The sequence below is a fragment of the Eschrichtius robustus genome, chromosome 3, assembly GCF_028021215.1.
Source record: "Eschrichtius robustus isolate mEscRob2 chromosome 3, mEscRob2.pri, whole genome shotgun sequence".
Classification (NCBI taxonomy): domain Eukaryota; kingdom Metazoa; phylum Chordata; class Mammalia; order Artiodactyla; family Eschrichtiidae; genus Eschrichtius; species Eschrichtius robustus.
The window spans coordinates 81697530-81711006 of NC_090826.1; the positions used below are offsets into that span (position 1 = coordinate 81697530).

The window sequence follows — 13477 nt, forward strand, 5'->3', positions numbered from 1 at the left end:
ATGCAGAATATACAAAGTATTCTTACTAATTCAACAATTAAAAAAAACTAACAACCCAATTAAAAAATGGACAAGGGATTTAAATAGACACTTCCAAAGAAAATATATAAAGGGTCAATAAGCACATGAAAAGATGCTCAATATCACTAATCATTAGGGAAAAGCAAATCAAAACCACAGTTAGATACCACTCCACACCCAACTAGGATGCCTAAAATAAAAAGGACAGACAATAGTAAGTGTTGAGGATGTGGAGAAATTGGAACGCCCATACATTGTTGGTGGGATTGTAAAATACTGCAAACACTTAAAACAGTATGGCAATGTTCAAAATAGAAGTGGTGGGCTTCCCTGGTGGTGCAGTGGTTAAGAATCCGCCTGCCAATGCAGGGCACACGGGTTCGAGCCCTGGTCCGGGAAGATCCCACATGCTGCAGAGCAGCTAAGCCCGTGCACCGCAACTACTGAGCCTGCGCTCTAGAGCCCGTGAGTCACAATTACTGAGCCCGTGTGCCACAACTACTGAAGCCCGTGCCTAAAGCCCGTGCCTAGAGCCCGTGGTCCACAACGAGAAGCCCGCACACCGCAATGAAGAGTGGCTCCAGCTCGCTGCAACTAGAGAAAGCCCACGCACGGCAATGAAGACCCAACACAACTAAAAATAAAATAAATAAAATAAATAAATTTATTAAAAAAAAAGAATAGAAGTGGCTTCATCAGCCTGGTTCCCAGAGTAAAAACGATGTAGAGCAGAGCAGCAGCCAACTTTTGATGGACGTGTAGCAGGAGTGAGACACGATGTTGTAAGCCATGAGATTCTAAGGTATGTGTTAATAACAACAAGTAGTATAAGTACCACTATGGGCAGAAATTAGGAAATAGAGAGTGTTGGCCCATCACCTCAAACATATTTATGTGGAAATACCATGTAGATAGTGTAAGTAGAGAACTGGAGTGCAGATGAGAAGTCAGGGCAGGAGAAGGAACATTCAAATCCATGAATACTAACTGAGTGGCCTGTACTGGTTCTGGGGATTCAGAGATGCCACGCACGATCTCGCTGTTAGCTAACGTTGACTGAGCACTTACTACGTGCCAAGCCCTTCTGGGCTCTGGGCCTTGTGTTGTCTCCAGTCTCATCAAAGAGCAGTTTGGTGATGAATAAGAAGCTTCTCCAATTTTGACCCACAAATAAACAATTCTATTTTAGAGAAATTAGTGAAGCAAATGAAAGGCTGTGGGATTTGTTTAAAATAGCTACAGAGTGTCAAGGGCTGTGAGCCAGACCAAACAACACACCTTCCCACACACCCGACTTGGGCTTGTGATTACTCAAATCCCAGCACTGGCCTGGGGAGCTGCCTGCCAGGGACATCCCTCTACAGAGCACAGCTGGAAGGCAGTTCGCCAGAATAGGGCAGAGCTGGACCTGGCCTTAGCTTTTGAACTAAGTTAACTGGGGGGAAATGCCTGACACTTTTCTTTATAAATTTATGCTGAACACCACGACTCCTCACTGTTGGGGATTCCACCTCCTCACCTGGCAGATTGCTTTTGCAGTTCTGGCAGCAGCTCAGTGGGCTGATGAGGCAGGGGAGAGGGAAATGGCTCAGAGACTCCTTTAAGCTGAGCAGCTTAAGCCTGACCAGAAGCTCATCTGTAGAGAGAAGGCTGCAGAGACAAACATTTATTCATGCATCAAAGGTTTTAAAACTCTCTTTGTAAATGGAGAGTAGTTGGCCCAATCCTGAGCTCCAGTGAAGGGCACGAGGGTAGAAGCTGGGCTTCGAGACATGCAAAATAGAAGAGACAATGCAGGGCTGTGGGGAATAGCTGTCGTCTCTTCTACCCACGGGGAAGAATCAGCCTGGTTGGGGTTAGGCAGGTCCACACAGTTGTGCCTTGAAGACTGAAGCACAGCAAACACCAAGGAGGGGTCCCTACTCCAGACCTGGGTGGGAGTGACAAAGATGATACAAGAGACCAGGAAAGCCTTCGCCTGGAGAGAAAGAAGAGTCCTTGGTAGGGGAGGAGACCAGGTGCTATGACTTGATGGGCTGCCCTGGTCCGTCTGCTGTGGAGGGCTCTGTGCAGTGGCTGCCTGTCCCACCCTCTGCGGCAGAGGCAGGGAACAGTTAGGCGCTCCCAGGTGCATCTCAACTGCCACGGCATCTCTCAGCCTTGGAGTCTCTCATGTGTACAGTATGCATTTCCTTTAAAAAAAAAATCAGAGAAACAACATCTTGAAAGTCAACCAGTTTCTTTCCACCTGCCCTGCTCTCTCCTGTTAACGAGGACAGCCTCAGAAGATCCCTTGCAGTCTCTGAAAAAGTGGCCAGCCCTGGGTGACAACGGGGGGGGCTGTGGACACAGTAGTAGCTACTTTGTTAGAGTCATCTCAGGATACAAAAAGATTCTCTGGGCCTGAAATCCCACACGCTGGTTTATGATGCTTCATTTCTAGACACCCTTTGTAAAATCTAGAGTGCAGAAGAGATGAAGCCATACACCCAGATCAGGAGACATTAGCACCTAGGTAAGAGCCAGTCATTGGGTAGGAGACAATGGGACTTACAGAACAGTTGTTGCAGGGATCACGGGCCCTGCCCTGGTGCAGCGTGGGGCTTTTGGATGGGCAGGGAGCAGGAAGCAGTACGAAGGAGGCCCTTCCCCCCCAGTTGGATGTGATCTCTGAATTCTGACGGCACTGTATCTGTACCTTTGTATCTCTCATTCCACGTGTGAGGACAGGAGTTGGCCTGGTTCATCTTTGCCTCCTCAACAGTGCTTGGTGGGTGTCTTCCGCCAAAGCAGTATTCAGTAATTAGAGGACTCTGGAGTCAGGCTGGCTGCACGGAGATCCCACTGGGTTTTCCACTGACATTCATATTTCACAGATGTTGTTTATCCCATTTTAATAGTGAATAAACTGAGGTACAGTGATTTATTCCACTATTCATTCACTCATTCAACAAACATTTATTGTGAGCCAAGATACTGTCCTGAATACTGGGGAGAGAGACAAAAATCATAAAGCTTGCATTCTAGTGTGGGCAGACAAAAACAAATGATGATGTAAAATGCATAGACAGTTATCAATGCAATGGAGAAAGATAAAGCTGGGAAGGGGCTTTTGAAAAAGGGTCAGGAAAGGCCTCCTGCGCAGGTGACACTTGAGCAGAGAAGAGGAGTAGTTAGGGAGCTAGTCTTGTGGGAATGTGGCAGAAGCCCATTCCAGGAAGGGCAAGGCCCCGGGAGTCTGGTGTACTAGCAGCAGCAAGGAAGCCATAAATTTCTGTGATTTGTCCAGGTTTCAACAACACAAAGCTCGAGTCCCAGTCTAGTGCCAGAATTCTACACCTAAAAAAACCTTTCTATTTCATGGACACCGCAAATTTTGTTAAGTCTTCAGGTATTAGGTTTTTTTCCTTCTATGTATCTTTACTTGAACATATTTAATTTATAAGCTGACTCTAAGTTCTCAACATGCCTATTTTTTAAAAACTGTTTCAACCATTTAAAGAAAATTTATTTATTTATTTACTTGGCTTTGTCAGGTCTTAGTTGGGGCACTTGGAATCTTTCGTTGCAGCGCTCAGGCTCTTTGTTGCAGCACACGGCTTCTCTCTAGTTGCGGTGCAAGGGCTTACTTGCCCTGAGGCACGTGGGATCTTAGTTCCCTGACCAGGGATTGAACCTGCGTCCCCTGCATTGGAAGGCAGATTCTTAACCACTGGACCACCGAAGTCCCTATTTCAACCATTTTTAAGCGTACAATTTGGCGGCATTAAATCCATGCAGTGTTCTGCAACCATCACCACTATCCATTTCCAGAACTTTTTCATCATCCCAAACATAAGCTCTGTATCCATTAAACAATAACTTCCCTTTCTCCCACACCCCTATCCCATGGTTAATGTCTACGTGTTAGACCTGTTAAAAGTACAGAAATACTTGTGTTGATATATCTGTCTATAAATTTGCTATTCTAGGTACTTCAAATCAGTGGAAACACACTATGTGTCTGGCGTATTTCACTTAGCATTTTTCAAGGTTCATCCATGTTGTAGCATGTATCAGAATTTCATTCCGGGGAATTCCCTGGCAGTCCAGTGGTTAGGACTCAGTGCTTTCACTGCTGGGGCCCAGGTTCAGTCCCTGATGGTGGAACTAAGGTCCCGCAAGCCGCATGGCGTGGCCAAAAAAAAAATTTTCACTTCTTTTTATAGTTGAATAATATTCCATTGTATGTACATACCACATTTTATTTACCCATTCATCTGTTGATGGTCATTTGTTGTTTCCACCTTCTGGCTATTGTGAATAATGCTATTATGAACATTGTTGCACAAATATCTGTTTGAGTCCCTGTTTTCTTTTGAGTATATATCTAGAAGTGGCATCGCTGGATCATATGGTAAGTCTATGGTTACCTTTTCTGAGGAACCGCCAAAACTTTTCCACAATGGCTGCACCATTTTACTTTCCCTGCAGCTATGGACAAGGGTTCCAATTTTCCCATATCCTTACCAACACTTGTTAGTGTGTGTATGCGTGTGTGCGTGTCTTAATAGCCATCCTAATAAGTGTGAAGAGGCACTTCATTGTGGTTCAGGTTTTACTTTTCTCACCAGCTACTAGAAACAAATTTGATATCCATCTTCAATAGATGTATATATTTTTAGTTTTAGTCCTAGTGGCTTTTTGTTTTTTGACTCACTTCTAAATATATACCAGAGATTCTCAACCAGGGGTGATTTTCATTCTCAGTCCTCCCTACTTTTGGCAGCTGGAGATACAACTAACTGAAAGAGAAGGTGCTACTGGCAATTAGTGGGTAGAGCTCAGGAATGCTGATAAACATCCTACAATGTACACGACAGCCACTTGCAACAACTTGGCCCCAACTCTCAATAGTGCCAAGGTAGGAAACCCTGGATTATAAATTACATTTTATACAATTGTATATATAAAATACAATTATATACAATGAACTACTGCTTCTGAATTAAATGATTATTAACATTGTGATGATGCAGAAGGCATAACTTTCTTTTTATAATTACCTGTGTATATTCAAATTATATATTTAAATATATTTATTGAATTAGTTGATAATTAACTTAATAACCTAAAACACAATGTGAGATGAAAATATTGCCATTACTATTTTCAAAAAATTACCATGTTGCTGAAGGAAATAACAAACCCAGGTATTAGGCCTTTCATTAAATTGAAATATATATACTAGGCTCTCTGTTTGGCACTAGTTACACATAGGTGGAACAGGTGGATATGGTCCCTGTACCCACGGAGCACAAGCCTCACTCATGAATATCTGATGTCAGGCCACACATTTTTAAACAGTTTCTTTTTTGATGCCTATCCCCTTTTAAGTTGAATAGTTTAAGGAAACAGAAATTCTTATAAAATGGAAAACTTTAATTGTTTAAAGCAAAGGCACAAGTAAACATTTCAGGTTATCATACAATGTTACAATAAGAAATTCCAACAGTAAAATGAAATACATTATAGTTTTACATCTCTATAGTATATGTAATGCATTATTCTATCCTCTCTTTGGAGTGAAAAGAAGGGGTAGGTAGATCAATGGATGTGATGTAAAAACTTGGATTATAAATAGCATTCACTCCATTTTTAATCAGAAAATTTAATTTCAGTAGAATGAATTAAATTAAAATTAATTAATTTTAAAAACTTACTGTTTCATTAACGACAGAGCAGCAATAATTTTCAGGCTAAAGCTCACTGTTTTAACAAAGTAAATCACTGATTTCATGAAATGTTAGCTGTTGACACCTGGTACTTACACAAAAATCAAGCTGGTCATAAAAGGGCTTTACTAAAACACAATTCATACACTCATTTTACTTTAAATCTGAAAATTATAGTGCACTATGTAAAGATAAAGAAGCATGAGGAACCAAATCATTTCTTATGATGTCAGAAATAAAATACTTAAAAAGGTCTAGACCTTGTTTTCAATCAAAGGCACTATCTGGAGAGTAACAAGCTGCATTACATTCCAGAGCTAAGAAAGAGTTGTTTTTTCCTTCCCCAAATAGCCAACCAGTTAGTTAGGACTTGGTGTCTCAATTAGTCATCAAACACTGAACGCTTAATATCTATCAATAAAAAGGGTAGAAATTGTGTAAAGTTACACCTTTGACTTATTTTTCCAGGAAGAAAAATTTACCACTAATTTTTTAAAAGGCTGTTGAAATATTTTCTTGATCTTTAGGGTCTCTGTTTCATCACCTCAATGCAATTTCCATTTTATTCAGGTGACTTGTAGTCTCTCTCAGCATTTCAACCCAGGATGGCAATGACACCAGAAAGTAACTATCCCAAGGGAGTAAGTTATTCTATTACATCCTAAAGGCCAGGAAGATTTTAAAACCTTCTAAGGAGTATTTGAATCAAATATCTTGAATGAGAAGATTGTCATTTCTAGTTTTTCATTATCCCAATTACAAGAGTCTCAACAGAGTAAGGTTTACTTACTGTGATTCTTTTAACAACTAATTCCTAACCAGAAACAGTACTTAGGAAATTCTTTACGAGTATCTTTCAAAGTTTAGAATTGAAACATGGTTCTAGAAAGATGTTCTTACTTTTAAAGTCAAATTATAACACTGACTCAGTGAAGCACACCCTAAAGGCCAATCAATGATGCATGCTTTAAAGAACAGTGCTAGGATTCTGGTATTCTTTCCTTTCTTTCTCCATTTCCAGAGGCACAGATACCCTTCCAAATTTGTCTATGGCTTCAAAGACTTTGTAATCTAAAATAGCTGGCACATTCTCCATGTTGAATAGTTCTAAGTATAGGATCCACCAGGAAATTTTAGGTTTCCAAACCATTAGCTCAACAGCAAAAGCAAATGGTTCAGTCTTCTACTTGAGACAAACTGAAGAGGTAAACCTACATTTTAGAGTATCTAAATTAAGGTCAGCAAACTTTCTCTAAAGGGACAGATAATAGACATTTTAAGCTACTCAACTTTGCTACTGTGGCACAAAAGCAGCCACAGACAACATGCAAATGAATAAGCATGGGTATGTGCCAATAAAACTTTACTGACACTGAAATTTGAAGGTCATATGATTTTCATGTGACACAAAATATTATTCTTTTGATTTTTTCCTCAACTGTTTAAAAATGTAAAAATCATTCTTAGCTTGTGGGTCATGTGAAAACAGGATGTTGACTGGAACTGGCTCATGGGCTGGATCATTCGGATTTCTTGATGTGGGGGGTCAAAGCAATCATGTGGCCATGAATCATCTCATTTCACTTGGGCATCAACAGCCTCTAGACTGACAGCAAGGAACCCCAAAAGAGAATCCCAAAGGCACCAGTCAGACAATTCTAGGAGTAGTATCTATGTTCATAAGCTGCGTAAATCTTATGAGTGTTGATACTTGCGTATCTATACATAAAGATATATATCTATATAATATATTCAGGAAACAATTTAAATCAAACATTTAAATCACATTAACTGTCAGAAAAGCAGGGAATTGAGAAATTAGCTGAGCATTTTCAAATGCTTTGGTGTCAGAGCGATTTGGATTAAAATCTTGGCTCTGATTACTTACTAACTTGTGACCACAGGTAAATTACTTAACCACTAGAATTTAGCCTGGAGCAATGGAGACAATAGGCATGTTTTCAATCTTGTTTCTCAAGCAAAATGGCTATAAAGGGTTTGCTGGGAAACCCTTGACTACGATGCACCGTAAGGCTTAACTCCTTGTTTTAGACAGAAAACTATTTTTGTCTCTTCTGTTCCATTGTGTCATGTAATTTTTTTTCTCTGCATGCAACATATTGTGCAAAATTGTACCTCCATATTTACTGAATTCTACCTTCCTCTTATTCTTGAAGGTTATTTTTTTTTCCCATAGGCTGCTGATGAAAATGAGAGTAGAAAGCATCCAGTCAACACATTTTTGTAGTCTTTCCATAGTATAAGTGTAGTTTGGGTGTTTCCTCTAATTTACCAATGACAGGCATTCAGTTTTCTAGGGAAAAAATGTCTATAGATGATAAAGAATTGGTAGGAAAGGATTCTTATGGCTTGCTTTATCTATAGATTAGTAACTAGAGAATCTGAAGATAATGTTCATAGATTATTTGCAGATATAATTGCTGTATATTGTGGACCTCAGTCCATTGATTAAATTATATTAAGCAGAATATTAGCTAAGTAATATGTGCTATTACCTCTCTAATCATGAAAAATTTGTTACATACACATGAACTAAAAGATTTCACCAACAGTGTCTTTGAACAAGCATCAGTTATGAATCTGCTAGTGTTGAATGCTAAGCAAAATTCTAAAGCTATTAAAATATTAGTGTTTGGTTTTATTTTCAATTTTCTTTTAACCTATTATTTACAGAGGTCCTTTTATAATGCTGAAGGCAGTCATCTTGCAACAGATACATTCTCCACATAAAATGTTCAATGTTGTGTGGTGCAGATTTATAAATATGTACAAAAACCCAATATATTTGTAGTTAACTTACTACTCTGACTGGTAGGCAACACACGGAACCATCATGTGCACATAAAAATCTGAAATTAAAAACAAAATTTAGAATTCTCAAGACAGATAAGCATTAATTTGTGTTTATAAAATTATGTGAAAAAAAGGCTTTGCTTTTGGGAATTTTCAATGACCCACTAATAAAGCAGTAATTTTAGTTGAAAAAAAAAATTCCCCAAACACAAAAAAACCAAGATAAATCAGATGTATGTCTTGGTCAAATGTGTGTAGACAGCCACCCTGAAAACAAACTGATAAACATAAATATACAATTTGTTCACTGAGCATAAAATATTGCACAAGAACAGTTTTGTCTGAAGAAAATTCAATTTTCCACAGCTCTGAACTTCAAAATGGTTCCCACATATAGATATAATTGCATTTTCTAAACAAGAAACATTAATATTTAGTAATACTGCTAGAACCTTATTTTTCCCATTAACTGTATTCCACTCTACTTTATAGCAATGGTAAGTCAGTGGTGAAGATTTGGCAAAGATAAAAAGGCAGTTAAGATTGTAAAATATATATATTTATATATATACACATATGAAACAGATATGTTCCAAAAACCCTCAGTCATGATAACTGATCCCTTAAAAAAATCCACAGTCTAGGTCACAGTGATGGTCAGACAGTGGTTGAGTACGACCCGCTTCTCGGGGGCCGCTCCTTTTGAGCCACTTCACTGCTCTCTCTGGTCTTCAGTGCGCTGTCTTCTGCTTCGCTTTCACTACCATCTGCCACAGTGGGGTCCAAAGACATCAGGCCAGATTTTCTGTGCAAAGGAAAACCAATGCCACTTTCCTGTAAGGAATTACCTACGAACTCTTCATCAGAGGAATGGAATGATTCATCATCTCCTATTAAATGGTTGACGATGTGGATTCCATCAAAAGGGGGTTGGCTGGAGAAGCCCCTCTGGCCTTTTAGGCAACTGAGCTGTTGAAACAAAATCCAAGTTAATATACTCAACTTGGGGAAATATACACACTCCAAGAAAGCAAACATTTCATGTTTAAGTAAGAAGATACCCTGATCTTTTTCCATTTATGGATATAAATAGTAACTACCAATTTTTTAGTGACTCTCACGTGTTACGCAATGAGCAGGTAACTTATTTTAATTGAATCACCACAACAGTCCTGTGTGGTTCATTTTATTATCTTCATTTTAGAGATTAGGAAATAAGAGACTCAGGTAGTGTAGCTTGCCGAGGACACATAGCTAATACCCAAGTTTAGATTCAAACGGAACCTTTGTTATACTAGAGATAACAAGAACTCCATGTGCCCATCACTTAATTTCAACATCTAACACATCATGGACAATCCTGTTACAATATACCTCTCTTGTTCCTGGATTATTCTGAGGTAAATCTCAGCCATCCTATCAGTTCACGTGCAAATATTTCCATGTACATCTGTAGAAGATATGGACTTAATAAAGACAATACTCTGAACTATCACACACACTGTCTTAGAGCATGTCTCCATAATTTTGTGAATGATGATAATGGTTTACAAATCAATAAAATTTGCTAGCAGTCTCCATTCTGTTATAATATCCTAAAGACCACCATACCACTATCACTCAATGAAGCCAGAAATGCTTCTTCCCACTATTGATATGTCCTTCTGTGTAGAGGGAAGGCCAGTGATGTATAACATTTTTGCCTTCTCTTCCCTGTTCCGCCCAGGGAGAAGGAGTGACTTCTTTCACCAGGGGTAGGGAAGAGGAATGGCACATATTGCTTAGCTCTTTTCCCTCTCTTTCCATCTTTGGGAACCAGGTTCTGTTTCTCTATCCCTGGAATTTTATAGGGCCATACCCTTGTGTGGGAAGAGCTATGCAGATCAAATGCTACCTATTCCTGGGGGGCAAGTCTGACAAATTCTAGCGTTCAGTATTGAAAAACCCATTGTTGCACACATCAAAACCACATTCTCCCAAACCAGTTTTATCAGTATTAAGGGTGATTTCTTTTCATCATCTGCCACTTCTTTGCCTAAATTCCCTCAAATTCCCAAACCCACCACCACAGATACTACCACATCCACTATCATATAATTAAGACATCATCTTCTCCTCAAGAGTTTATGTTTTAAATATAAAATTTAATTTTGATATTATCACTTGTTTAATTTCTCTCATACACCATGAATTTTCTCCTATGATAAAGTAGAAGAGTTAAAAAAAATCCAAAACAATAAAAACAATTAACTATCAAAATCTACCTTTACTATCAAGAATTTGCTAAAAATATACTCCATGTCTCTTGTCCTTATCATTACTATCAACCTGCAATTTTGTTCCTCCAGGACAAATTCCTGGTCACTAACTATCTTTCGAATCTTGAGATAAAGAAAATGTGAAATATTCAGGAAATATTACATACACTTTCAAAACTAACGGTTCTGAGAGTAAAGACATTACAGCTTTGCCATAACACCTCCTAGCTTTCCTGATAGACTTCCAGGAAGAAGTGAAGAAACCCTAGTACTTCCCTGTTGGTATGTGACAATGGGAAACAAGAGGGATGCTGGGACTCAACACAATGATGTCTGCGTCAGGTAAACCTTCAGCCATTAAGAAATTCCTGTGCCCTAGGCTAAGAGAACATCATAGTGAGGTACAATGTAATTTAAGTAAAACCTTCCTCTTTGGCATAGCAGAAGGGATATAAACTTGGAGTTGAATCTTTAGGGAAAGGGCACAGAGCACCACAAAGACCTCTCCGTGGTTTTGATACACACTGCATTACTACAACTGCCACACTCTGATGCAACATCCTATCACCATATTGCAACACATGATTTATAGCTCCAAGTGTAAAATTAAGTCAGTTAATGTCTTCCTTTTTCTTGTCCCCAAACCCTTTTTGAAGAAATAATATAGAGCACGTGTCTTCCTTCTTCCTGGCTATAAAGGAGGAGTATGGCGGAGGAACCACAACTTCCCAATTGTTTGGAAAGCTATAGCTTTTCTTTGCTCTAACAAAATTTATTGCAATTGAAACTCTGTAGCCTCATATCAAATGTAATAATCAACCTCAAATATTATATAAAGTGAACTACAGATTGAAGGGTCATTTATTCAGTGTCAAAGGAGATGCAATTATTGCTTCTTTGAGAACTGCTAACGTAGAACAGCAAAGGCATAGAGAAATTTTTTGGTGAAAAGAAGAAAAATGTGAAGGTAAGGGACAGTAAAACTGAAGCTATATCCTAGTTATCCCCTGGACCTAGGAGTGTGCATACTGGTTCTGAAAGGGAAGAGGCCTGTGGTAGGCCCTGAAAGTAGATATCTGGGCAAGGAATTCCAGGGTACTGAGTACGTAGAGTATGGTCTCAGAGGGGTTAGACTTCAGGTGGGGATGTCCTCTGGGAGGGCATCCTGTGAAAAGGAGTTTGGCTGGGAGAGGACCAGAGCTGGGTCCTCTAAAGTGCTGTCTTGGTTGCCTGCATCTAAGAGCTGTACTGCTTACCCTTATTACTAGACTCTTGGGAACGAATTATGTTTAAACAACAACAGAGACTTCCCTGGCGGTCCAGTGGTTAAGACGCTGCGCTTCCACTGCAGGGGGCACGGGTTTGATCCCTGGTCGGGGAACTAGGATCCCGCATGCCGCATGGTGTGGCCAAAAAAAAAAAGAAAGAAAGAAAAAAGAAAGAAAACAACAACAAAAAGCAGACAAGTAACCTTCTTAACCTAACCCCCCTAGAAAAACTTTCAGGGATATTACCAATAGCAAACTTAGATTAGCATATCTCAAAACATGGCCCACTGATCATTAGCATTAGGATAATCAAGTATGCCTATTAAAAATGTAGAATCGCTCCCCAGATTTAAGGATCCCAAATCTGGAGAGTAAAACCCCAGAAACCATATTTTTTACAAGCATCTCAGGAGATTTTGATGTATTCAGAGAATCACTGTGGCAGATCCTATGTTCAAACCAAATGGGGCTGACTCAGAAAGGAGTTGATTTACCTGAAATGCAACTATCAATTATTCAGGACAAAAGTGCTCCTGAACTATGAACATCTGCCTGTTTGTGTCTGGTATACACAAATGGACACCATCTTTCAGTAGTACAACCAAGCTGTTCTGGGCCGATTCTACTATCTAGTGGTTGAAACAAGGAGCGGTCTGTTGAAACCTCTTTTCCTGAAACTTTCTTCTGGTATAAGGGTAGAGTCTACGAATGCATATGTTCAAAAAAGCTGAGTAATTTTGATGTACATCCTAGGACAAGGACCACTCTTTAGGCAATGTTTTTTTGTCTGGTTTTGTTTGACATCTTTTTTGGGTCAATCACAGGATAAAGAATCTGACAGGGCTTCCCTGGTGGCGCAGTGGTTGAGAATCTGCCTGCCAATGCAGGGGACACGGGTTCGAGCCCTGGTCTGGGAAGATCCCACATGCCGCGGAGCAACTGGGCCATTGAGCCACAACTACTGAGCCTGCGCATCTGGAGCCTGTGGTCCGCAACGAAAGGCCATGACAGTGAGAGGCCTGCGCACCGCGATGAAGAGTGGCCCCAGCTCGCCGCAACTAAAGAAAGCCCTCGCACAGAAACGAAGACCCAACAAAGCCAAAAATAATAATAATAATAATAATAAATAAGTAAATAAAATTTATAAAAAAAAAAAAAAAAAAAAAGAATCTGACAAAGGCTACTGCCTTTTGTCTTGAAAAGTATACATACATACTAGATGGAGCATACCCTTTTGAGGCCCACTGTCTTTCTAATTTTAGGTTAAAGACTATAGGAATATCTTCGTGACACTGGGAACAGCAATGACAAAAACTTCAATTGTGAAATACATTCATATCGTGGAAAAGTTTTTTTTTCTGGGTGAAATTAGACATAGGTTTTAAAGTCAATGAATGTGCCT

At 39.5% G+C, this 13477-nt stretch overlaps 1 protein-coding gene across 6 annotated transcripts in view; it reads right to left on the reverse strand.

Moving 5' to 3' along the window:
• Positions 1-5466: 5466 nt before the first annotated feature.
• Positions 5467-13477, reverse strand: part of EVI5 (ecotropic viral integration site 5) — a 221630-nt gene continuing 213619 nt past the window's right edge. For all 6 annotated transcript variants that reach the window (XM_068540314.1, XM_068540313.1, XM_068540311.1 and 3 more), the window contains one exon: positions 5467-9518. In XM_068540314.1, coding sequence (XP_068396415.1) covers positions 9207-9518 — 312 coding nt within the window. In that variant the 3' untranslated portion in view covers positions 5467-9206. The remainder of the gene's footprint in view (positions 9519-13477) is intronic.